The sequence below is a fragment of the Salvelinus fontinalis genome, chromosome 1, assembly GCF_029448725.1.
Source record: "Salvelinus fontinalis isolate EN_2023a chromosome 1, ASM2944872v1, whole genome shotgun sequence".
In the NCBI taxonomy this organism is placed as follows: Eukaryota; Metazoa; Chordata; class Actinopteri; order Salmoniformes; family Salmonidae; genus Salvelinus; species Salvelinus fontinalis.
The window spans coordinates 13007715-13034975 of NC_074665.1; the positions used below are offsets into that span (position 1 = coordinate 13007715).

The 27261-nt window shown below is 42.9% G+C and overlaps 2 protein-coding genes across 3 annotated transcripts in view; one reads left to right on the forward strand and one right to left on the reverse strand.

Moving 5' to 3' along the window:
* LOC129817463 (RING finger protein unkempt homolog) lies at positions 1–18517 on the forward strand. 2 transcript variants are annotated; one of them, XM_055872770.1, is made up of 14 exons: positions 1–370; positions 904–1113; positions 1707–1883; positions 2026–2147; positions 2283–2418; positions 4341–4458; positions 4612–4699; positions 5046–5404; positions 13682–13898; positions 15458–15553; positions 15631–15816; positions 15954–16135; positions 16369–16629; positions 16794–18517. In XM_055872770.1, exons 1-14 carry the CDS (start codon positions 213–215, stop codon positions 16938–16940), a joined length of 2457 nt encoding a protein of 818 aa, XP_055728745.1. In that variant the 5' UTR covers positions 1–212; the 3' UTR covers positions 16941–18517. The 2 variants fall into 2 exon arrangements, with proteins under 2 accessions (XP_055728745.1, XP_055728839.1); XM_055872864.1 differs by having other exon boundaries at positions 16369–16516; positions 16794–16880.
* LOC129817406 (protein unc-13 homolog D-like) overlaps positions 18508–27261 on the reverse strand; it is a 19465-nt gene continuing 10711 nt past the window's right edge. The window contains exons 21-34 of the mRNA XM_055872644.1: positions 27201–27261; positions 25405–25525; positions 24476–24628; positions 24021–24116; positions 23590–23796; positions 23381–23455; positions 22227–22306; positions 21327–21441; positions 19793–19864; positions 19572–19655; positions 19363–19483; positions 19127–19250; positions 18701–18906; positions 18508–18624 (exon numbers count right to left, since the gene is read on the reverse strand). The exon at positions 27201–27261 is cut by the window's right edge and continues 70 nt beyond it. Of these exons, the coding sequence (XP_055728619.1) occupies positions 18515–18624; positions 18701–18906; positions 19127–19250; positions 19363–19483; positions 19572–19655; positions 19793–19864; positions 21327–21441; positions 22227–22306; positions 23381–23455; positions 23590–23796; positions 24021–24116; positions 24476–24628; positions 25405–25525; positions 27201–27261 (1625 nt within the window). The 3' untranslated portion in view covers positions 18508–18514. The remainder of the gene's footprint in view (positions 18625–18700; positions 18907–19126; positions 19251–19362; positions 19484–19571; positions 19656–19792; positions 19865–21326; positions 21442–22226; positions 22307–23380; positions 23456–23589; positions 23797–24020; positions 24117–24475; positions 24629–25404; positions 25526–27200) is intronic.

Consider the following 27261-nt stretch of genomic DNA (forward strand, 5'->3'; position numbering starts at 1 on the left):
AATCTCGCTCGCTCTTCTCCCACTGCCAGCCACTGGGCTTCCTCTCGTCAGCGATTTGGTAGTGACATCCGCTGAAATATCTGGTTCAATCTGTGGTACTGTCTTTGCTTACACTTCCCGGTACCAGGCGCAAGCGTACAACAGTAAAGAATGCGGACTTCGTCGCACACTGGATACAGGACGCGGGTAGGAAAGCTATAAAGAGGAAAATTATGTCGAAAACACATACACAGCCCCCGTCCTCGTCGGTGACTACGACCACCGGTGGACCTTCCTCCTCCTCGTCCTCGTCCTCCTCCTCGCCCGCAGGAGGCACGACGTCTCCCGCCAACGTCCTGCACGTACAGCCTGAGAAACCTCAACACTACACGTACGTAGACCATATATAGACACACGCAACTTCACGTGTGTAAGTAAACATACCAAAACACCACTGACGTTTAAGAGAATTAGGTCAGTTGCTCCTGTCGGATTTGAATTAAAGTATTCTCTCAGTTATCTCAGGTTTGGATTAATGTGTACCCGTTCTAGAGACCTACTGGTGGCTGAGTTGGTATGTTTTGGATAGGCAGAGGTGGACTGTTTGGGGAGCTGTCAGTGTTTAGCTGTCCATATGTAGAGTTGACCTGAGTTAACATTTTGTGTCTGGATATTATAATATGCAATACAAATACAATGTAAGACTCTAATAAGATTTGATTTAATGGCTGGTCTAGTGGCCTATAATTGGTTCATAAGTTATCTTTGTGTGTCTGTGTTTTTGAGAGAGAGAGAGTAAGAGAGCGACATAGTTGCTATAACTCCTGCAGCTTGCTATAGTTATCGTTTGGTGTCAAATATAAGCCATGCACTAATACACTAGTCATTAAATTAATCACCACGCCCCCCCCCCCCCCCATGCAGGTATCTGAAGGAGTTCAGGACAGAACAGTGTCCTCTGTTTGTGCAGCACAAGTGTACCCAGCACCGACCCTTTGCCTGCTTTTATTGGCACTTCCTGAACCAGCGGCGCCGCAGACCCATCCGCAGGCGGGATGGAACCTTCAACTACAGCCCAGACGTCTACTGTACCAAATACGACGAGAGCACAGGCACCTGCCCTGATGCGGACGAGTGAGTGTGTGTCAGAGAGAGAGAGTGTTTGTCCGTGTGCAGGGGGGTACCAGATTTTTACTTTATTTCATGTATTGGTACTCAGATAGCACAGACAGAGACACTTGTTTTCTAAAATAAAAACAATGTTTTTGGGGCAAAAGAATGGTCAATCCTAGAGTTCCCGACATGAATATATACTGAACATGCTCTACATTGCATAGTAAAGCACCTGGGATTGGGATTTATTTTCAGATTGTGTTACTGTTTATCAATGAGATGAGAGGATGCACCCACTAACAACTCTAGCACCTGTAACTATTCCGGTGAATAGCTGAAGTGATGGCTGTTGACTGCAGTGCTTTGCAGCTGAAAGCAGCACCACTCTCCCCACCCCCGGGCCATAACTCAGTCAGATCAGAAGAAGTGCTAACACATCACTTTCTCACACCTAGCCCATTAACACACACAAGGGGGAAAGCTAATGATGAAGACGGTGGCTCTGAGCCAATATCACGTAACCCATCAAGATGTGTAAGTTGTTTTTCCCCCTGTATGTTTAAAAAAATAAATGACAATACAATAATTGTATCTCTCAACGGTGTGATTTCCAGATGTCCGTTGCTGCATGGTACGGCGGGCGACACAGAGCGGAGGTATCATCTGAGGTACTATAAGACGGGCTCCTGTATCCACGAGACGGACGGGAAGGGCCACTGCGGTAAGAACGGCTCCCACTGCGCCTTCGCACACGGATCACATGACCTACGATGTCCAGTCTACGACGTCAGGTAGAGTAGAGACGCATCATACAATATAATGACCCAAAGCCGGAGACGGGGTCTCAATCTTGTAGTCTAGGCTCTTTTGTCTGTTTCATTGTTCTGTTTCTAACTGATCTCGTTGCCATGACGTCCCTCTCCCCCTCTCAAGGGAGGTGCAGGTGATGGAGTCTCAGGGGGGTTCGGGGGCTACAGAGGGAGGAGGAGGGGACGGACTGGCGGCTAGTACCGCCCTCATTGAGAAGATCTTGAGTGAGGAACCCCGTTGGCAGAGTACGACTATACACACAACACACATCTTTTAACTGATCTAGGAAGATTCTATATGAAGGCCATGATTCCAATGCTAATACATTCCTCTCTCTCTCCACTTCTCTCTCTCTCTCCACTTCTCTCTCCTCTCTGTAGATAACAACTATGTGTTGTCCCACTACAAGACAGATCTGTGTAAAAAACCTCCTCGTCTGTGTCGCCAAGGTTACGCCTGTCCCTACTACCACAACAGCAAAGACAGGCGGCGTAGTCCACACAAACACAAATACAGGTACAAACAGGCGGCGTAGTCCACACAAATACAGGTAAAAACAGGCAGAGTAGTCCACACAAACACAAATACAGGTACAAACAGGCGGAGTAGTCCACACAAACACAAATACAGGTACAAACAGGCGGAGTAGTCCACACAAATACAGGTACAAACAGGCGGAGTAGTCCACACAAACACAAATACAGGTACAAACAGGCGGAGTAGTCCACATAAACACAAATACAGGTACAAACAGGCAGAGTAGTCCACACAAACACAAATACAGGTACAAACAGGCAGAGTAGTCCACACAAACACAAATACAGGTACAAACAGGCAGAGTAGTCCACACAAACACAAATACAGGTAAAAACAGGCGGAGTAGTCCACACAAACACAAATACAGGTACAAACAGGCAGAGTAGTCCACACAAACACAAATACAGGTACAAACAGGCAGAGTAGTCCACACAAACACAAATACAGGTACAAACAGGCAGAGTAGTCCACACAAACACAAATACAGGTACAAACAGGCAGAGTAGTCCACACAAACACAAATACAGGTACAAACAGGCAGAGTAGTCCACACAAACACAAATACAGGTACAAACAGGCAGAGTAGTCCACACAAACACAAATACAGGTACAAACGGGCGGAGTAGTCCACACAAACACAGGTAAAAACAGGCAGAGTAGTCCACACAAACACAAATATAGGTACAAACAGGCAGAGTAGTCCACACAAACACAAATATAGGTACAAACAGGCAGAGTAGTCCACACAAACACAAATACAGGTACAAACAGGCAGAGTAGTCCACACAAACACAAATACAGGTACAAACGGGCGGAGTAGTCCACACAAACACAAATACAGGTACAAACAGGCAGAGTAGTCCACACAAACACAAATACAGGTACAAACAGGCGGAGTAGTCCACACAAACACAGGTAAAAACAGGCAGAGTAGTCCACACAAACACAAATATAGGTACAAACAGGCAGAGTAGTCCACACAAACACAGGTAAAAACAGGCAGAGTAGTCCACACAAACACAAATATAGGTACAAACAGGCAGAGTAGTCCACACAAACACAAATACAGGTACAAACAGGCAGAGTAGTCCACACAAACACAAATACAGGTACAAACGGGCGGAGTAGTCCACACAAACACAGGTAAAAACAGGCAGAGTAGTCCACACAAACACAAATATAGGTACAAACAGGCAGAGTAGTCCACACAAACACAAATACAGGTACAAACAGGCAGAGTAGTCCACACAAACACAAATACAGGTACAAACAGGCAGAGTAGTCCACACAAACACAAATACAGGTACAAACGGGCGGAGTAGTCCACACAAACACAGGTAAAAACAGGCAGAGTAGTCCACACAAACACAAATATAGGTACAAACAGGCAGAGTAGTCCACACAAACACAAATACAGGTACAAACAGGCGGAGTAGTCCACACAAACACAGGTAAAAACAGGCAGAGTAGTCCACACAAACACAAATATAGGTACAAACAGGCAGAGTAGTCCACACAAACACAGGTAAAAACAGGCAGAGTAGTCCACACAAACACAAATATAGGTACAAACAGGCAGAGTAGTCCACACAAACACGAATACAGGTACAAACAGGCAGAGTAGTCCACACAAATACAGGTACAAACAGGCGGAGTAGTCCACACAAACACAGGTAAAAACAGGCAGAGTAGTCCACACAAACACAAATATAGGTACAAACAGGCAGAGTAGTCCACACAAACACAGGTAAAAACAGGCGGAGTAGTCCACACAAATACAGGTACAAAACATACACACATCCATTTGACAGAAACAGGTCATATGGCTTGAAACATATTTTTTTATAATTTTTTACTTGTGTCCCAAAAACATGAATAAAGTGTGGACTTTCTCTCTCCAGAGCGCTGCCGTGCCCAGCGGTGAAGCACAGTGAGGAGTGGGGAGACCCCAGTAAGTGTGAGGGTGAAGAGGGATGCCTGTACTGCCACACACGCAGCGAGCAGCAGTTTCACCCTGAGGTACGTGTTGAAGTCCATCCTCATCTCAAATCATAACCACGTCGTCCGTTTATAGTGCTGGCAGGTTTGTGCCAAAGTTCCAGTTAACTACATTTGCTTAACACGAGACAGAACTCTATGTTCAATGACTGTTTGTCTGATGTTCCCCTCCAGATTTATAAATCCACCAAGTGTAATGACATGCAGCAGTGTGGCAGCTGCCCCAGAGGCCCCTTCTGTGCCTTTGCACACCTAGACAACAGTAAGTGTCTTACGACAACCCCATAATCGTGTGGTATGATTAAGCAATAAGGCCAGAGAATGTGTGGTATATGGCCAATATACTACGGCTAAGGGCTGTTCTTAAGCACGACGCAACGGGGAGTGCCTGGACACAGCCCTTAGCCGTGGTATATTGGCCATATATCACAAACCCCCGAGGTGCCTTAATGCTATTATAAACTGGTTACCTAATGGAATTAGAGCAGTAAATTGTATAAGGCCTGATATATCACAGCTGTCAGCCAATCAGCATTCAGGACTTGAATCACCCAGTTTATAATGATAGTAAGTAACTTATCTACTGTTTTTCTCCTCCTGTCCCCCAGAGCCCCCTATCAGTGAAGAACCCTTGTTTCAGACCCCCAGCTCCCCACCAGGCCCGCTGGACCCTTACCCTGCCCAGGAGGGATGTTCCAGCCCTGGGGGCCGAGGTGGGAGGTCTGGGTCTCTGTCTGGAGGGCCGTTCACCCCGTCAGGGGGGTTGTGTGTGGCAGAGCAGGGCCTATTAGGGAAGGTGCTGTCGCTGTGTGAGGACGTGTGTGTGGGAAGCGAACCCCTCTCCCCCTGGGCCAGAGAGGGAGGGTACGGTAGGGCACCGGGGTACGAGAGGGAAGACCAGGCCAAACAGAAGAGTTTTGCCATGGAGCAACGCAACAGAGAAATGGCGTACCATCTCAGCAAACAGGTACCATTTTGTTATTGTCAGAACAACCAGCTTCTAACAAACTATATTGAGCAAAAATAAACGCAACATGTAAAGTGTTGGTTCCATGTTTCATGAACTGAAATAAAAGATCCCAGACATTTTCCATACGCAGAATTTTTTTTTCTCTCAATTTGTGCACTAATGTGTTTACGGCCCTGTTAGTGAACATTTCTCCTTTGCCAAGATAATCCATCCACCTGACAGGTGTGGCATATCAAGAAGCTGATTAAACAACATGATCATTACACAGGTGAACCTTGTGCTGGGGACAATTAAAGGCCACTCTAAAATGTGCGGTTTTGTCACACAATGCCATAGATGTCTCAGGTTTTGAGGGAGCTTGTAATTGGCATGCTGACTGTGGGAATTACCACCATAGCTGTTGCCAGAGAATTGAATGTTCATTTCTTTACCATAAGCCACCTCCAATGTCATTTGAGAGAATTTGGCCGCACGTCCAACCGGCCTCATAACCGCAGACCACGTGTAACCACGCCTGCCCTGGACCTCCACATCTGGCTTCTTCACCTGCGGGCTCATCTGAGACCAACCACCTGGACAGCTGATGAAACTGAAGAGTATTTCTGCCCTTTTATGGGGAAAAACTAATTCTGATTGGCTGGGCCTGGCTCCCCAGTGGGTGGGCCTATGCCCTCCCAGCTCCACCATTGGCTGCGCCCTTGCCCAGTCATGTGAAATCCACAGATTAGCGCGTAATGAATTTATTTCAATGTACCGATTTCCTTATATCAGCTGTAACTGAGTAAAATCAGTAATTGTTGCATTTTGAATTTATATTTTTGTTCAGTATATAATTACACATTATTGGTCAGGGTGTATTTTGCTGCTTCAGCCAGCTTGTCGTTGTCTTGCTGACTCGTCTTGCTGTCTCGTTGCTGTTTCACATTGTTGAATGCAGAAACTATACTATAATAACTATACTATAACTGTACTATAATAACTATACTATAACTATACTATAATAACTATACTATAACTAGGGTTGCAACTGGTCGGAAACTTTCCGGTAATTTCCCATGGGAAGTTAAGCCTGGGAATTTTGCTTAAATTCATCAAATAAGTTAGCCCCATTTTTTTGTGGGATACACATAAGGCAATTCTAGGTATTGTGGCATATTTTGGTTAAACTATCCCCAATTCAATGGAATTGCAACCCTCTGCATACACAGGGCACTCTTCCATCACATGTACAGCTGATTCTCAAGATCTTGCACGCTAATGAGATGTTATTGAGCCCACACTACTACACTGTCTGAGCCAAGGACTACATGCTTTCTGGTAAGTTTTGATTACACTACTGGGTGGGGTGAATATATTTTATATGACCTTTTATACAGACCTCTACATGCTTTGTAAGTAGGAAAACCTGCAAAATCGGCAGTGTATCAAATACTTGTTCTCCCCACAGTACATTATTTTTTGTTAACTAGTAAATAGTAGCCTACAGCAAAGTGTGTTTAAATCATTTCTAACTTGTTAACAATTTATGCTATTTAGTTTTTGCTACCATGTGGGTTTTAGCTTGCTTGAGCCTGCTAACTGAGGAGTGTTAATTCACCTGTTTCTATACATGATTCATTTTAAAACGTTTATCTTACAAAGGAGTTGATTAATCTAACTGCTTAACTATTTATCTGTACATGGAATTGTATTTGTTGTTTTTTTACTCATTTTTCTTCCTAATTTTTACAGGAAAATGCCACAGGGCATTATCTGATGTGTGGAGACATTTCACTGCAGCTAATGTAGAAGGAAAAGCTGTGTACATTTGCAAATACTGTGCCAAATCATATGTGAAGAATGCAACAAAGATACAGAATCATCTGGCCAAGTGCATAAAGTTCCCTCAGCGCTCACAACAAGCAACCTCTGACAAAAGTCCCTCTACTTCTATTCAAGGTGAAATGATGAATCGGACACCTTATCGATATCAACAGCTCATGGTCCTCCTGGAATCAGAAGGTTTTTTGACTCAATGGAGGAAATTAGTCAGGGAAATGCGGATGAATGTCTTGCTCCAGCTGTGTATGCAACTGGTTCGCCTCTGATGCTCACAGGCAATGTGTATTGGAAGAGATTTCTGAATGTTATTCGCCCAGCATACACCCCTCCAACCAGACATGCTTTATCTACTAATTTGCTGGATGCAGAGTTCAACAGAGTTCAAGTGAAGGTCAAGCAAATCATAGAGGAAGCAGACTGTATTGCAATCATCTCTGATGGGTGGTTGAATGTTCGTGGGCAAGGAATAATTAACTATGTCATCTCCACCCCTCTACCAGTATTCTACAAAAGCACAGACACCAGGGACAACAGACACACCGGTCTGTACATTGCAGATGAGCTGAAGGCAGGCTACTATCAATGACCTTGAACCACAGAAGGTATTTGCACTGGCGACAGACACTGCTGTGAACATGAAGGCTGCTTGGTCTAAAGTGGAGGAGTCCTACCCTCACACCCATTGGCTGTGCTGCTCATGCATCGAATCTGCTCCTCAAGGACATCATGGCACTGAAAACAATGGATACACTCTAGAAGAGAGCCAAGGAAATGGTTAGGTATGTGATCAAGTTATAGCAGGAATCTACCTCGCCAAGCAAAGTGAGAAGAATAAGAGCACCACATTGAAGCTGCCCATCAACACCCTTTGGGGTGGTGTTGTCATCATGTTTGACAGTCTCATGGAGGGGAAGGGGTCTCTCCAAGAAATGGCCATATCACACACTGCCGATTTGGACATCCCATCAAGAGGATCCTCCTGGATGATGTATTTTGGGAGAGAGTGGTAAGCAGCCTGAAACTCCTGAAACCTATAGTAGTAGCCATTGCACGGATTGAATGAGACAATGCCATCCTGTCTGATGTTCAGACTCTGCTTGCAGATGTAAGAGAAGACATCCATACTGCCCTGCCCACTTCACTGTTGCTCCAAGCAGAGGAAACTGCAGTTCTGAAATACATCAAAAAGCGTGAAGACTTCTGCCTGTAGCCCATACACTCTGCAGCGTACATGTTGGACTCCAAGTATGCTGGCAAGTCCATCCTGTCTGGTGCAGAGATCAACAAGACCTATGGTGTCATCACTACCGTGTCTCGCCACCTTAGCCTGGATGAGTGCAAGGTTCTTGGCAGTCTGGTGAAGTACACTTCCAAGCAAGGGCTTTGGAATGGAGATGCAATATGGCAGTGGTGCCAACATATCTCATCAGCCACCTGGGGGAAGGGACTTTGTGGATCTGAGGCTCTTTCCCCTGTTGCCTCCATCATCCTCCAAATCCCACCAACATCAGTCGCCTCAGAGCGCAACTGTTCCTTGTTTGGGAAGACGCACACCAAAGCACGCATCAGTCTGACCACTACAAGGGTTGAAAAATTGGTGGACATCCGGGCAAATTTGAGGCTTTTTGAGCCTGACAACGAGCCACCCTCAACAAGGTTGGAAAGTGACAGTGAAGATGAGGGCTCAGAGTTTGATGTTCAAGAGATGGCCATTGAGGAGGTCCAGGGAGAAGACATGGAAGCCTGAGAGGAAGACAACCAAAGCTTTAGTTTCTAGACTATCATCTTACGTATGTTGAAAACGTTTTTGGGAGATGTGAAGGATCATTCAATATTCCCTTATGTTGTTCAGTGAAATCATCCCATGTGAAGAGTCAACTCATTTAATTAAAGTTCAATTCGTAACTACATTTTTAAAGGTATTTCTATTGGAAGGATTTGATCATTTGCAATTATGTCTACTTATGATGAGGGAAAATGTTTATGTTTCTGTCTCCATTTGATATGGTAAATATATCCAATGCAAAAAACATCTTAATTTTAATGGTATTAATATTAATTTGCATATTTCCGTTTAATTTCCATTAATTCCCATGGAAAGTTTCCACCTCTGAATATTCCCCAAAATGTGCAACTATATTACTATACTATTACTATACTATAACTATACCGTAACTATAACTAGCTAACTATTCTATAACTAACTATCCTATAGCTAACTATTCTAGAACTTACTAGAACTATACTAGAACTTACTAGAACTATTACTATACTATAACTATTGCTATACTATAACTGACTAGAACTAACTATACTACACTGCTCAAAAAAATAAAGGGAACACTTAAAAAACACAATGTAACTCCAAGTCAATCACACTTCTGTGAAATCAAACTGTCCACTTAGGAAGCAACACTGATTGACAATAAATTTCACATGCTGTTGTGCAAATGGAATAGACAAAAGGTGGAAATTATAGGCAATTAGCAAGACACCCCCCAAAACAGGAGTGATTCTGCAAGTGGTGACCACAGACCACTTCTCAGTTCCTATGCTTCCTGGCTGATGTTTTGGTCACTTTTGAATGCTGGCGGTGCTCTCACTCTAGTGGTAGCATGAGACGGAGTCTATAACCCACACAAGTGGCTCAGGTAGTGCAGTTAATCCAGGATGGCACATCAATGCGAACTGTGGCAAAAAGGTTTGCTGTGTCTGTCAGCGTAGTTTCCAGAGCATGCAGGCGCTACCAGGAGACAGGCCAGTACATCAGGAGACGTGGAGGAGGCCGTAGGAGGGCATCAACCCAGCAGCAGGACCGCTACCTCCGACTTTGTGCAAGGAGGTGCACTGCCAGCGCCCTCCAAAATGACCTCCAGCAGGCCACAAATGTGCATGTGTCTGCTCAAACGGTCAGAAACAGACTCCATGAGGGTGGTATGAGGACCCGACGTCCACAGGTGGGGGTTGTGCTTACAGCCCAACACCGTGCAGGACGTTTGGCATTTGCCAGAGAACACCAAGATTGGCAAATTCGCCACTGGCGCCCTGTGCTCTTCACAGATGAAAGCAGGTTCACACTGAGCACATGAGCACATGTGACAGACGTGAAGAGTCTGGAGACGCCGTGGAGAACGTTCTGCTGCCTGCAACATCCTCCAGCATGACTGGTTTGGCGATGGGTCAGTCATGGTGTGGGGTGGCATTTCTTTGTGGGGCCGCACAGCCCTCCATGTGCTCGCCAGAGGTAGCCTGACTGCCATTAGGTACCGACATGAGATCCTCAGACCCCTTGTGAGACCATATGCTGACACATGCACATTTGTGGCCTGCTGGAGGTCATTTTGCAGGGCTCTGGCAGTGCACCTCCTTGCACTAAGGCGGAGGTAGCGGTCCTGCTGCTGGGTTGTTGCCCTCCTACGGCCTCCTCCACGTCTCCTGATGTACTGGCCTGTCTCCTGGTAGCGCCTGCATGCTCTGTACCCTACGCTGACAGACACAGCAAACCTTTTTGCCACAGTTCGCATTGATGTGCCATCCTGGATTAACTGCACTACCTGAGCCACTTGTGTGGGTTGTAGACTCCGTCTCATGCTACCACTAGAGTGAGAGCACCGCCAGCATTCAAAAGTGACCAAAACATCAGCCAGGAAGCATAGGAACTGAGAAGTGGTCTGTGGTCACCACCTGCAGAATCACTACTGTTTTGGGGGGTGTCTTGCTAATTGCCTATAATTTCCATCTTTTGTCTATTCCATTTGCACAACAGCATGTGAAATTTATTGTCAATCAGTGTTGCTTCCTAAGTGGACAGTTTGATTTCACAGAAGTGTGATTGACTTGGAGTTACATTGTGTTGTTTAAGTGTTCCCTTTATTTTTTTGAGCAGTGTATTACTATACTATAACTACTATACTGTAAATATACTGTAACTATAACTAGCTGACTATTCTAGAACTTACTATAACTAACTATACTACAACTATACTCTAACAATGTTACACTAACTAACTATACTATTACTATAACCAACTATACTATAACTACTATACTTTAACTAACAATACTATAACTAGCTAACTATTCTATAACTAACTACTATAACTCACTTCTATAACTATATAACTCAGAATACTCTAACTATACTATAACTAACTAATTACCATAACTATACTGTAACTAGCTATACTATAACTAACTATACTATACTGTAACTAACTGTACTATAACTAACTATACTATAACTATACTGTAACTAACTATACTGTAACTAACTGTACTATAACTAACTGTACTATAACTAACTATACTATAACTAACTATACTATAACGAACTATACTCTAACTATACTGTAACTAACTGTACTATAACTAACTATACTATAACGAACTATACTATACCGAACTATACTCTAACTATACTGTAACTAACTGTACTATAACTTACTGTACTATAACGAACTATACTGTAACTAACTATACTATAACGAACTGTACTATAACGGACTATACTGTAACTATACTGTAACTATACTGTACTATAACGAACTATACTGTAACTATACTGTAACTATACTGTAACGAACTATACTCTAACTATACTGTAACTAACTGTACTATAACTAACTATACTATAACGAACTATACTCAAACTGTACTATAACTAACTGTACTATAACGAACTATGCTGTAACTATACTGTAACTATACTGTAACTAAAACTATAATATAACTATACTGTAACTATACTATAACGAACTATACCGTAACTAACTATACTGTAACTAACTATACTATAACTAACTACTATAACTATACTATAACTGTACTATAACTAACTATAATATAACTATAATATAACTATACCGTAACTAACTATACCTATACAATAACTAACTATAACTGTACTATAACTAACTATACTGTAACTAACTATAACTAACTACTATAACTATACTACAACCAACTATACTATAACTATACTATAACTGACTATACTATAGCTAACTATAACTGTACTATAACTAACTATACCATAACGAACGATACCGTAACTATACTATAACTAACTACTATAACTATACTTTAACTGTACTATAACTAACTATAATACAACTATACCATACCGTAACTATACTGTAACTAACTATACTATAACGAACTATACTATAACCAACTATACTGTAACCAACTATACTATAACCAACTATACTATAACTATACCGAAACTATATAGCTATACTATAGCTATACTATAACTATACTATAACTGTAATATAACTAGCTATACTATGACTAACTATAACTGTACTATAACTAACTATACTATAACGGACTATACTGTAACTAACTATACTATAACTAACTATACTATAACTAACTACTATAACCATACTTTAACTGTACTATAACTAACTATAATACAACTATACCATACCGTAACTAACTATACTATAACCAACTATACTGTAACCAACTATACTATAACCAACTATACTATAACTATACCGAAACTATATAGCTATACTATAGCTATACTATAACTGTAATATAACTAGCTATACTATGACTAACTATAACTATACTGTAACTAACTATACTATAACTAACTATAACTAACTATACTATAACTAACTATACTATAACTACTATAACTATACTATAACTAACTACTATAACTATACTATAACTATACTATAACTATAATACAACTATACCGTTACTATACTATAACTAACTATACCGTAACTAACTATACTATAACTTACTATAACTATACTATAACCAACTATGGTATAACTATACTATAACTAATTATACTTTAACAATACTGTGGCTATACTGTAACTATACTGTAACTAGCTATACTATAGCTATGCTATAACTGACTATAACGAACTATACCATAACTATACTGTAACTAACGATACCATAACTAACTATAACTACTATAACTATACTATAACTAGCTATACTATAACTACCTACTATAACTATACTATAATATAACTATACCGTAACTATACTGTAACTAACTATACTATAACCATACTATAACTAACTATACCGTAACTATACTGTAACTGACTATACTACAACTAACTACTATAACTGACTATACTATAACTAACGATACTATAACTATACTATAACTAACTGTACTATAACCAACTATACTACAACTATACTATAACTGACTATAACTGGCTATACTATAGCTATACTATAACTATATCGTAACCGACTATACTATAACCAGCTATAACTAACTACTACAACTATACCATAACTAACTATACTATGCCTATACTATAACTGTACTATAACTAACTATACTATAACTAACTATACTATAGTTATACTATAACTATACCCAACCCACTGTTAGTCTGCATAATGATTGTATCACCACTCTTCTCTAATCTGTCTCTATCTCTTTTTTTCTACTCTTTCTAGGACCTGCTGGTGTTTCTCCCAGTGGGTAGTCCTCTGAGTCTGTCCTCCAGTGTTCCCTCCAGCCTGGCAGCCACCCCTCCCAGCCCAGCCCCTCCAGGACCCCTCCACCAGGGCCACCACCTCCACCACGGAGCCCCAGCACCAGGCCTTTCCTCAGGCATGAATGCCAACGCACTGCCCTTCTACCCCACCAGCGACACCGTCGAGTCTGTAGTTGGTGAGTCAGTCACGTAGACACAGAAGACTCTTTCAACTCTTATTACTCTTGAAGTCAAAGGAGCTGGTCACTGTACAAGTAGCTAACTATTGTAGTTTACTTCCTAACATTCCATTCAATAAAAAAACGATATTTATCCCTGAGGGGCAATTACATAGGTTATCTAGGAAGAATATTGACAGTGGATCACTTGATTGCCATGGGACCAGGGCTCTAAATGAAAGTTTTTCATTGGTAGCACTGGTGCTTCCATCTTAAAAATAGTTAGGAGCACAACATAAAATTTAGGAGCACAAGAATATATATTTTTGTAATTGATTGAGATATTGCGTATGAGGCCAAAATTAATTCTAGCTACTTTTGAGGCACATGTTGAGCCTTAGAAACTAATATTTAAACCTGTAAAGACATTTGGATAATTATAAAAAGCTAAATGTTGATACAAAAATAAGTTTCTACATTGTGTAAATCATTATCTATTGAGATGCATTACATTGGAAATTCTACACTGTCTCTTTAAGAGCGTCAAGTTTGTGAGTGACATGCAAGGGCTCAGTCATTCATTCATTTCTATGATCATTGATCTTCTAAATAAGCTATCCTTTTTCCTTTCTGTTCCCCCAGATGTTCAGATATACTGGTAAAGTAACCAGGATGTTAGTTAGCTAGCTAATGAGGTAAGAAGACTGATGCCAGTGAATGGTTTTGGAACTGACCTTCGACATGGTTTTTGAACAGGGCCTACAAACAAACTATTTGGTCCACTGGCAGGTAGATAAAAAAAAAATCTACCAGCCACTCAGAATTTTACCAGCTAATACATTTATTCGCCATAACACCAAAATCCACACACATTTATCCGGGTCTTGGATATCCCCATGGTTTTCTGGTTTTCACTCTCAAAATCACACTTTTTTTTTTAAAATAGAAAAACAACTGAATTGGATGTTCAAAGTCCACAACAATGCTTAAACCACATTAGGAGACCACTTTTGAGGTCTGGGGAGGAAAAATATATAAATATTTAGGAGGGTATAGTTGCCCTTTAATGTCGATTGCCCACATCAAGAGCCTGGAGTTTGGCTGGCAGTGTTTCTGTACTGCATGTACGATAGCAGAGTTAGCAAAACAAAAGACAACCCGATTGAAACAAATCATCACGATATCATATTATTCTGCCAGGTAAGCCAACTTTGCAGTTCTAATCTGGAAAGTTTTCTGGGAACGCCTTTAGAAATGACTGGCTGGCTACACTAAGTGGTAGACAGAGGGATTCCCATGCCGTCACGTCTTCATAAAGTTACAAGAAATACAAACATCACCGATGCCTTCTTTAATATTCTTTACATGTACGCTTTTTTCTCCAGGGCACTCAGAAACAACGGCCCAGTGAAAACTATTACTATCTTATTTATCTTCCTGGTCGACACTGGTGCTCCTAAAATAAAATGTCAGGTCGCACAGAAAAATATCTGGAAGCACATGTGACCAAAATGGATGCCCTTGTGTGGGACAGATCTGAGTAAGTAACGTTTTGTTTTTGTTGATGTGATGTATAGAGTCAGCTCTGGATGACCTGGACCTGAATGTCTTTGGGATGTCTGCCCTGGAGACAAGCCTGGACAGCAGCTCAGCTCTGCCCCGAGCCATGCTAGGTGGGTATGGAGCCCAGATACACACACCTACCTGACGTGATTGTAATGTTTGATTAAATTATTGATTGATTTTGCAGGAGGGAACCAGCTCCAGAGTTCGGCTCCTGTCAACATCCCAGGATCCCTCTGCAGCTCCGCCCCTTTCAGCTCACCTTCGCCCTCGCCACCAATCAGAGCCCACCAGTCACCATTCTTCTCCGCTCATCTGTCGCAGCCCGGCCAATCAGAAAGCAGCTTCTTGGGGCCATCTCATAGCTCTCTAGGTTTGAGAACATATTTTTAGATCATGTATTTGTCTGTTAGATTAGAGGAGATTTAAAAATGTGCCCCAACATTTCCCCGTACTTTCTAGAGACACCTCAACTTAATAAATATTTCTCATGTGTCTTCTGTATTGCAGCTCTGAATGGTATGAGCAGTAGTATCTGGGAGCACCCGTCAGGCCAGGGTTCTCCCGGTACACCGCCGGCCCTGCTACCCTCCATGGGCCAGAGCATGGAGACAGCCCGGGTCCGACAGGAACTAGACGATGCTAACAGACTACTGAAACACTGGGACCACACCTGGAGACATACAGCACAGGTACGAGGTGTGTGTGTGTGTGTGTGTGTGTGTGTGTGTGTGTGTGTGTGTGTGTGTGTGTGTGTGTGTGTGTGTGTGTGTGTGTGTGTGTGTGTGTGTACACCAATAAACCATAAAAAGGGTCAGTCTTAAGAAATGTCCCTCTTCCTTCCCCTTTAATCGCTCTGTCGCTCTCTCCTTCTTTTCTCATGTTTCTCCCATCACCCTCTCTCTACATCACTCTCTCACTCCAGGCGTGGGCGTCGTTGAAGTCGGATGCGGAGGAGTCTCGTGGCTCGGCCGGTCGGTTAGCTTTACAAGCGGAGCATGCCAGGCAGGATGAGGAGGAGGCGCAGAGACAGACCTCCTTCCTCCAGGAGGCGCTGGACGGCATGAGGACAGGTGACAACCCCCACCTGGCCCTGCACCAGCTACAGCTGGTCCACAGACTGCCTGTAGAGTGTGTGGTCAGTCTGCAGGCCCAGCTCTGTACATGTCTACACACTGTGGAGCAGGTAGGGGATACGCTCACATACACCCAGAGCCATGCTTGTTGATGTGAAACATTCCCCAAGTAACTAGCAGGCTTTTCTCTTTCTTTCTTTCTCTCTGTCTTTTTGTCTCTCTCTTTTTCTTCTCCCCCCCCTCCTTTTCTCCTCTCTCTCACCCCACCATCCAGGTGGTATATAGAAAGCAGAGGCAGTGTTGTGTGATGTGTGGAGGGCAGGGCTCAGTCTCTCAGCCCTGTAGACACGGTCTGCAGTGTGACAGCTGCTCTGCAGAGTGCCCCCTCTGCCTAGAACAGACCCTGGATCAGTTATCCTGACCTAACTCCTCAACTAGCTACAGCTCAGCGGATCCCCCAACACTGATCTCAGACCAGCCCTAGTCACTTACTCAAAACAGCCCAGTTGACCCTAAAACTAAGTGACTGACTTTAGACCAGATCCAAACCAGTTGTTCTAACGCTATGGAGTATAGGTAGATACTCTGTTGTTTCTTACCTCTGATCCTAGATCAGATATCCTCACCCAGAGACCAGCCTGCTGTCCCTATAGGCAAATGATTCAAGATCAGAAATGTTTTACTCAAACACTGCCTGTGCATAAGAAATGATTCGGGATCAGCTCTCCTCACTACAGACCTGACTTTCACCATTACGAACTAAACCACACAACTGACTCAGAGTCAGTTTAGGGCACGCTTGACCTCTGTTCCATGATGCTACGGCCTAATGCCTCGATCACACCGACAGCGTCATTACGCTTTGGCACTCCAGAAGTACATTTATTGTAATGCTGCGTTTGCCTTGCAGAGGAAGTTGCAGTGCGTTCGGTGTGGAGCATACACTTAATTTATCCATTGTATGAGTCAAACTGTATGCATAGATGGCTTGACAGAAATGGTAGCAGAAGGTGAATGTTGAACTTTTGTTGTGCACATATCCAGATGATGCTGCGTACTATTTTCCACAAGTATGCTCTCAGTGTGATTGAGGTGTTAGGGCCCACCGTTGAAGACTGCTGGGAGTACAATTCCTTCGTTTTTACAGTTAAAATAAAAACATTTTCTATTTTTCATAGAATTTTCATGCTTTTTCTAGAGAAGTGAAGGCAGTGGTTATCGTTTTGCTAACGAGACTTCTAGTCAGAGGAGGAATAGGCAAGCATCTCAATAATTTAAAAAGGCTTATTCTCCCTTCGCACTGATCTGAAACTACAGGAAGGGAATAAGGTGGAAGTCTATACAGAAATGACAGCCCTGTTTAGACTATTTGGATGCAGCGGTCTGTGTGTGTTACGAATAGTTTCTGTATGTGACTGACTCTCAGGTTTGCTGTCTGTAATATTATTCTTTAACTGGAAAGATGGGGGCATGTTAACAACACAATCTTGAAAAATATACGAGTCAATTGTGTAGTCTTTGAAATTATGTATATTAGTTAATTTAATAACATTTAATAACATTCATTTAAGGCGCTTCATGTTAACTCAAATGCCATTTAGTTTCTGTCAAACAACCAGCCTTTAAAAATATATATATAAATCAAGGTATCAATTTTTTTTTTGAGGGGGGGGCATAATTTACATTTGTAAGCATTTTAATATTTCACAGTATTTCAAATGGGTGTCAAATATACATTGTTTTTGTATGTCATAATTGCCCCATGCACTGACCACACCAGCTATCAGGTACCACCTCTGCTTTGGACACAGCAGGGGTGTGTGTGCTTGTGTTGCTATCCGGTGAAAAGACATGATCACTGTGAAGAACACCGGCACTATACACAGACACACACCTGGCACACAGTCCATCGCTTTACTGCATCCACCAACAGTGTTTCATTGAGTCTGTTTTGGTATAGAACAATAAAATACACGTCTATTTTTGTTCTTATTCTCATTGTTTCTCCTCCTGTGACTGTTTCTCTCTCTGTCTGCGTTTCTTCACAAACGCCTGGGCCTCCCTCTCTCCTCTCCTCGACTCCAACAGCTTCAGAATACTGTCATCTGGACAAAACGAGCACGCTTCAGTATCATGCACAAGTACGTGTTCATTTTCACACAACTTAATTCCAGCTCATACCGTTTGGTTTGGGGTGCATGAGCGGCAGGCGTATCTGGGCCGGGGAAGGGTCTGGCTGGTACCCTGGCCCCCCTCCGACCCCCGGCACTGCCTTCAGAGCCAGGAAGGCCTCCCCCTCGAAGTCGTCTGTTCTCAGGGTGTCATAGTCCAACACTGTCACCACCAGACACGCCCCCACAGCCTGGCACTGCTCCACTGACACCATACTGACGGAGGGAGGCAGGGGGTACATGGAGAAGAGGGGGATGTGGGAGAGATTGATTACCTGTATAGTTCCTGAGGGTAGGAAATAGTAGGAGACGAGGCTGAAGCGGAAAAGGGGGTTGTAACTCTTAACATGTTTTCAACAAAGATCTGAGAGACTTGGATTATCCGTCTGCCACCAATGTAGCAACGGAGGGGGCAGCAGTTGGAGCTAGGGCTTACAACTCGAAGGCCTCGTCGAAAAGGGGGTTGAGGTCACAGTTCTTGATCTGGGTGGTGCGAGGCTCCACCTCAGGGAACACATGACGAGGCTCCAGACACAACTGGACAAACGGATCACTGGAACCTGGAGAGGAGGGAGAGAGACACCAGAGATATCTGATCTTTAAGAAGACCTGTCTTGTACTTTCCCTTGATCTATGTCGATGTAAAAGAGACGAGGAGAGGAAACCACTGACCGTTGGAGTCCATGGGTAGGAGATTAGCTGCATTCAACACTTCCACTCTGAGTCTATGATCAGACCTCCTGTAGGATGCTATGAGTGTGACCGCGCCGTACTTTTCTCCACTGTAAACTTTCTATTACACAAATGCAGATTCAATCCAATGTATTCTGTATAGCTATGGTTTTTCGCTGCTATACAACACAAGTAGAATACACTCTTACCTGTTCCCATACTTTCAAATCCAGGAATTTCTCTATGAGCTGCTGGCAGTTGAGAGAGTTGTGTGTCAAGTGAGATTTCAGAGTCTGAATGAATTGAGGTGAGCGCAGAAAGAGAGAGGGTTATTGTACAGCGTTCATAACACAAGGTCACCCTCTTGTACATGCCCTTATAGAACCAAGTTCTAACAATATACTGTGCAATGTAACCAACATGAACTAACTTTGTAGTCGTCTGTGTGTAGGGTCTCCAGTGGCAGTCCGTTCCCCTCAGCATAAAAACACTGCTCAAGACACTGCAACACAGTCAGAAATGTCCTGAAGTGTGTACTTAAGAAAAGTATTAACCTGGAGTGTGTACTGCAGTACATTACTAACCTGGAGTGTGTACTGCAGTACATTACTAACCTGGAGTGTGTACTGCAGTACATTACTAACCTGGAGTGTGTACTGCAGTACTATACTAACCTGGAGTGTGTACTGCAGTACATTACTAACCTGGAGTGTGTACTGCAGTACATTACTAACCTGGAGTGTGTACTGCAGTACTATACTAACCTGGAGTGTGTACTGCAGTACATTACTAACCTGGAGTATGTACTGCAGTACATTACTAACCTGGAGTGTGTACTGCAGTACTATACTAACCTGGAGTGTGTACTGCAGTACATTACTAACCTGGAGTGTGTACTGCAGTACATTACTAACCTGGAGTGTGTACTGCAGTACATTACTAACCTGGAGTGTGTACTGCAGTACTATACTAACCTGGAGTGTGTACTGCAGTACATTACTAACCTGGAGTGTGTACTGCAGTACATTACTAACCTGGAGTGTGTACTGCAGTACTATACTAACCTGGAGTGTGTACTGCAGTACATTACTAACCTGGAGTGTGTACTGCAGTACATTACTAACCTGGAGTGTGTACTGCAGTACATTACTAACCTGGAGTGTGTACTGCAGTACATTACTAACCTGGAGTGTGTACTGCAGTACATTACTAACCTGGAGTGTGTACTGCAGTACATTACTAACCTGGAGTGTGTACTGCAGTACATTACTAACCTGGAGTGTGTACTGCAGTACATTACTAACCTGGAGTATGTACTGCAGTACATTACTAACCTGGAGTGTGTACTGCAGTACATTACTAACCTGGAGTGTGTACTGCAGTACATTACTAACCTGGAGTGTGTACTGCAGTACATTACTAACCTGGAGTGTGTACTGCAGTACTATACTAACCTGGAGTGTGTACTGCAGTACATTACTAACCTGGAGTGTGTACTGCAGTACTATACTAACCTGGAGTATGTACTGCAGTACTATACTAACCTGGAGTGTGTACTGCAGTACATTACTAACCTGGAGTATGTACTGCAGTACTATACTAACCTGGAGTATGTACTGCAGTACTATACTAACCTGGAGTGTGTACTGCAGTACTATACTAACCTGGAGTATGTACTGCAGTACTATACTAACCTGGAGTGTGTACTGCAGTACATTACTAACCTGGAGTATGTACTGCAGTACTATACTAACCTGGAGTATGTACTGCAGTACTATACTAACCTGGAGTATGTACTGCAGTACATTACTAACCTGGAGTATGTACTGCAGTACATTACTAACCTGGAGTATGTACTGCAGTACATTACTAACCTGGAGTGTGTACTGCAGTACATTACTAACCTGGAGTATGTACTGCAGTACATTACTAACCTGGAGTATGTACTGCAGTACTATACTAACCTGGAGTGTGTACTGCAGTCGTTGACAGAACACCATGAGTCCTCCCTCTTGTTTCTGCTGTGTAGCCACCTGGTATAAGGTTCTTATGGAGTTAGTCCACAACGGAGTCAAAAGACTAGGGAAGGAAGGAAGAGGGAGATGAAGAAAATATTTCAAAGGCTTGGAAATCACTGCTCTAAGATATTCATAGAGGTATGATGGAAACCACTGCTCTAAGATATTCATAGAGGTATGCTGGAAACCACTGCTCTAAGATATTCATAGAGGTATGCTGGAAATCACTGCTCTAAGATATTCATAGAGGTATGCAGGAAACCACTGCTCTAAGATATTCATAGAGGTATGCTTGGAAATCACTGCTCTAAGATATTCATAGAGGTATGATGGAAACCACTGCTCTAAGATATTCATAGAGGTATGCTGGAAATCACTGCTCTAAGATATTCATAGAGGTATGCTGGAAACCACTGCTCTAAGATATTCATAGAGGTATGCAGGAAACCACTGCTCTAAGATATTCATAGAGGTATGCTGGAAACCACTGCTCTAAGATATTCATAGAGGTATGATGGAAACCACTGCTCTAAGATATTCATAGAGGTATGCTGGAAACCACTGCTCTAAGATATTCATAGAGGTATGCTGGAAACCACTGCTCTAAGATATTCATAGAGGTATGATGGAAACCACTGCTCTAAGATATTCATAGAGGTATGCTGGAAACCACTGCTCTAAGATATTCATAGAGGTATGATGGAAACCACTGCTCTAAGATATTCATAGAGGTATGCTGGAAACCACTGCTCTAAGAACACAGAGGGTAATACATCCTCAGTACTGGTTGAACCACAGGTGAGTGTGTGTGTGTTGAGTATTACAGGGATGTGTGTGTGTATACACCTGTTAAAGTTCTCCTGCACCAGGTTCTCATTCATGTAGTGCAGCTCTTTCTCCAGATATTTCATCAAAGGAACCACAGCCTGGGATGGTGGACATATAGAGCAGTACAGTAACATGCTTTACATCAGCCATCTTAAATTAGGACCCTGTGTTTCCGACAATCATGTCACATGACCTGGATTTTAAAAGCTTTAAATAAAAGTTTTTAACAAACTCTCCCATTTCATTTTTATGTCAGATGGCCCAGCACCGTCAGACAATAGAGCCACACAGTGGAAGTGTCATAATACCCATTAAACCTAGCGGTCAAACAAGGAGATGGTTCCAATTGTTTTCCCCATAGGGGATTTTAGAAACCCTTAAAATAAGGGCTTTGTTTTGTGAAGGCTTACCCTGGTGTGATGTTTTGATAACCGTGTAAATCTCTCTAGGACAAGGAGACTTTTATCAATATATTCGGCTCTATTTATACTTAAATTCTAAAATTATTATTAGTATCAAAGTAGACATCGTTCAAAACTACAAAACCCTGCAAGTTCTACCTGACACCGTTTCTAACAGGTATTGTGTACATTTAAAACTTGCCCAAGACAGTTTACAGATTTGTCAATTTAAACAAATGTAGCCAATTTATTAATTCCTAAATTTAGCTAATATTAGATAGTTAATCCAGAGATTCTTACTTTTGCCTCGATTCGTCACCCTCATCCAGAGCATCATGTCATTTATAGTTCTGTATGATAGCCATATTAGCAGCTAATTAGCATTTCATTTTGGGGGTAAATACAGGTGAACGTATTGACAAATGTCAGCTTGAGATTTACACGGTTATCAAAACATCACAGCAGGGTAAGCCTTCACTAAACACAGCCCTTATTTCAAGTGTTTCTAAAATCCTCTACGGGAAAAAACGATTGGAACCATTTCCTTGTTTGACCGCTAGGTTTTATGGGTATTATGACTCATACTGTGGTACTCTATTGCTTTCATTCTAATTTCTGGAGATAAAGGGTCAAGTCTAGGTAATGTGACATGATAGCCCAATACATAGAACCCAATACGTAGAGTCCTAATCATCATAACACAAAAGGAAATGGATGTCTATAAATCCAGTATCGCTGAATTGGAAATGGCTAATGATGACAGTTTCTTACATCTTCAGTGGACTTGGAGGGGAGCCTGTGTCGAGTAGACATGCTGCGGACGTATGTCTCAATGTCTGAATTCAGCTAGAGCGAGAAAGAGACAGAGAGACTTGAAATTCTATATTGAAGAAGGGGAATATAGGCCAATTTCTCAATATGGTCCGGGTCTCTTTTGACTCCGCTCCATCTAAACCCTCCCCAGCCCTCTCTCCTCCTACCTTCCGTCCAACGGTCTCTAAGGCGGAGCGTATCTCTCTGCTGAGGACCCCCTGTGCATGCTGCAGCTGTGAGGGGAGCACGTTGTGGAACTGAGGGTCCCCTATCACGTGACGTGTGCGTTCTCGAAGCCCTGCCCAGTTGAGCTGCTGGGGCAGGCGGGTCAGCACCGACCTCAGGTGTTCCAAGTCATTCACAACTACACACAGCTGGAGGAGAGGAGGAGGGAGGGGAGCGGAGGGAGGGAGGGGGGAGGAGGAGAGGAGAGGAGGGGGGAGATTGAGAGACACAGAGAGGTGGCAATTAACACAATTCATTCACTTGAATGTAGTTAAGAGAAAAGGAGATAGAGAGAAGGACAAGAGGGAAGAAAGATTGAGCAGAGGGGAATGAAAGGGGAAGAGATACGAAGGAGGAGTGTTCTTTCCTTCACCTTGTTGACAGCGCTGCTGTGGTCAGAGTTCTCAGACAGCTCTCTGACCCGCTCCTTCAGGATACGACAGTAGTTCACCACGATCTTACACACGTCCTGAACACACACACACACACATTGAAATGAGCTAAATCTTGTATACCAACAATATTAAATGTGTCTATTTTATACCTTTATTTAACTAGGCAAGTTGATTAAGAACAACTTCGCCCACTCCAGCCTGGTGGGACACAATGAGTCAATTGTGCACTGCCCTATGGGACTCCAAATCACAGCCGGATGTGACGCAGCCTGGATTTGAACCAGGTACTGCAGTGACACCTCTTGCACTGAGATGCAGTGTCTTAGACCACTGCGCCACTCGGGAGCCCCAAGTATGATAGAGCACGTTCTTGTCTGGTTATGATGAGATACTATGCGTATCTGCATGATCATGCATTTTTGTGATGCACTACCTCAGTGAGTTTGACCATTAGCATGAAGGCCTCCTCAGGGTCTGGCCAGGAGAGCTGCTCCCACAGCTGACAGATGGGCTGGACACAGGCCACCAGGTCTACGGCTGATGAGCTGTGTTTGATGGGCGCCATCCCCGACTGAAGCGGTTGCAGCTGGGGGAAGAGAGGGTGGACGGGTTGAGTATCTAGCTTTAAGGTGTACAGTAAATATTACCTGATAGGGGGACGGGATGAGTATCTCACCTAGCTTCAAGGTGTACAGTAAATATTACCTGGTAGGGGGACGGGATGAGTATCTCACCTAGCTTCAAGGTGTACAGTAAATATTACCTGGTAGGGGGACAGGATGAGTATCTCACCTAGCTTCAAGGTGTACAGTAAATATTACCTGGTAGGGTGACGGGATGAGTATCTCACCTAGCTTCAAGGTGTACAGTAAATATTACCTGGTAGGGGGACGGGATGAGTATCTCACCTAGCTTCAAGGTGTACAGTAAATATTACCTGGTAGGGGGACAGGATGAGTATCTCACCTAGCTTCAAGGTATACAGTGAATATTACCTGGTAGGGGGACGGGATGAGTATCTCACCTAGCTTCAAGGTGTACAGTGAATATTACCTGGTATCTATTCTATAAACTGGCTGGTTCGAGCCCTGAATGCTGACTGGCTGACAGCAGTGGTATATCATACCGTATACCACAGGTATGACAAAACATTTATTTTTACTGCTCTAATTACGTTGGTAACCAGTTTATAATAGCAATAAGGCACCTCATGGGTTTGTGATGGCCAATATACCACTCTGCGATGCGCCGTGCCTAAGAACTGCCCTTAGCCGTGGTATATTGGCCATATACCACATCCCCTCGGGCCTTACTGCTTAATTATATTGCTTCACTAGGTGTTGTGTTATAACAGTATGTTACCTGGTCCACCTGCACAGCTCTCTCCACCCTGTCCTGAGTGGTGCTGAAAGCCTTGTTCAACCAATAGGGAAGCGCCTCACGGAAGCCCTCATGGAAGTTAGTCAGCTCCAACAGTTTAACACTAAAACAAAGCAACAGCCTTAGCTCTACACTGAGTGTACCAAACATTAGGAACACCTTCCGAATATTGAGTTTCACCCCCCCCCCTCTTCTGCCCTCAGAACAGCCTCAATTCATTGGGGCATGGACTCTACAAGGTGTCAAAAGCATTCCACAGAGATGCTGGCCCATGTTGACTCCAATGCTTCCCACAGTTTTGTCAAGTTGGCTGGATGTCGTTTGGGTGATGGACCATTCTTGATACACACGGGAAACTGTTGAGCGTGAAAAACCCAGCAGCGTTACAGTTCTTGACACAAACCGGTGCGCCTGGCACCTGCTACCATACCCTGTTAAAAGGCACTTACATCTTTGGTCTTGGATGTTTAGGTCTTTAGGACAATTGAGACATGGATTGTGGATGTGTGCCATTCATTGGGTGAAAATAATATATATGTGTCGTTGAACTGAAGCTGTTCTGAGGGGAGGGGGGTGCAACTCAATATTAGGAAGGTGTTCTTAATGTTTTGTACACTCAGTGTATATAGTGTAGTAATGTGAAGTACTGAGTATGCATCAGGGAGTAGTGTGTTAGTAGTATGTAGTACTGCGTATATAGTATAAGGGAGTAATTTGTACTACCGAGCAACGTTCACGCAAAATCTTTTGTTGTCACTGAGCAAATGTCAAGTGTTTACTGTGAAAACTGCCAAGTGGGCTACTGTGGCTATTTGATCATAATGTAGGCCTACCAGAGTGGTCTACCATAAAAAACTATGGAGAAAAATGTATCCCATAACATTTTAACATGGAAATAGCTGTTCTATCGTTCAGCCTACAGTAGCAGTGTGGTGGTCAATGTAGGCCTACATTCTATGAGACTTTTGAAGAAAAAAAACATGCAGGGCTTGACATTAACCTGCTTATCCACTTGTCCCTCAGACAAGGAGCTGACTGAAGAAATCACTTTACAAAATAAAAATAATTATTATTCCCATACCATTATTACAGAGAATGAGACAAATTATGCTACGCTCTGCCTATTGGCTACTTAGCTTATTCAAGACCGTTTTAAAATACAACACTGCCCCTTTAAGACATAAAAAGCTCTTTACCTGACTGGCTTTTCAAATATAGCTAGAAATGCATACATTTTGTGCTCTTGTTGGAAGCAACCACTCTCCCATTGCTGACTACAAATGATCTATAACTGGGCTAATAACTCACTAACTAGGATATGAACAAGGATATGAACAAGGATATGAACAAGGATATGAACAACATGTGCACATGTGGCTACATGCAGCTCTCGCTTTGATCTCAAAACAAGCGCATCAACTCACGACCACTCATGCTGTAAACACAGTCCAGTTCAAAGTGAATGGCACAGATACATATTTGGCCATCGCTATTTGCATATAGGCCTCCTTCAGCTCCGATTGGTTATGACCCCCCCCCCCCCCGTCTGTGTACAGGCCTGAGTTGTGCTTGCCAATGGAATAGTTTGTTTTGCATACTACATCTAGCATAGTGTCTTTTGTTTCGGTATATTACAATTAAAATTCCCACAGTTGAGCAAAATGTTGATAGTGTTAATTGAAGGGGAAAACGGCAGAAAGATGAGTGCGGACTGGCATGCATACAGCTAACAGGGTTCGTTGCTACTGATTATGTAGTATAAGGGAGTAACCTCTGACCTTTTCTGTAGTAAGGCCTTGTCTTTGTGGATGGCCTGTAGACTCAGGTAGAGAGGGAACA

What these genes read in the sequence shown, in the direction of transcription:
- LOC129817463 (XM_055872770.1), top strand. Translation starts at nt 213, where the DNA reads ATGTCGAAAACACATACACAGCCCCCGTCCTCGTCGGTGACTACGACC. An exon ending in AGCAGCAGTTTCACCCTGAG is followed by an intron (nt 4,459 to 4,611) that starts GTACGTGTTGAA and finishes GTTCCCCTCCAG; the next exon opens with ATTTATAAATCCACCAAGTG. An exon ending in CACCGTCGAGTCTGTAGTTG is followed by an intron (nt 13,899 to 15,457) that starts GTGAGTCAGTCA and finishes TGTGATGTATAG; the next exon opens with AGTCAGCTCTGGATGACCTG.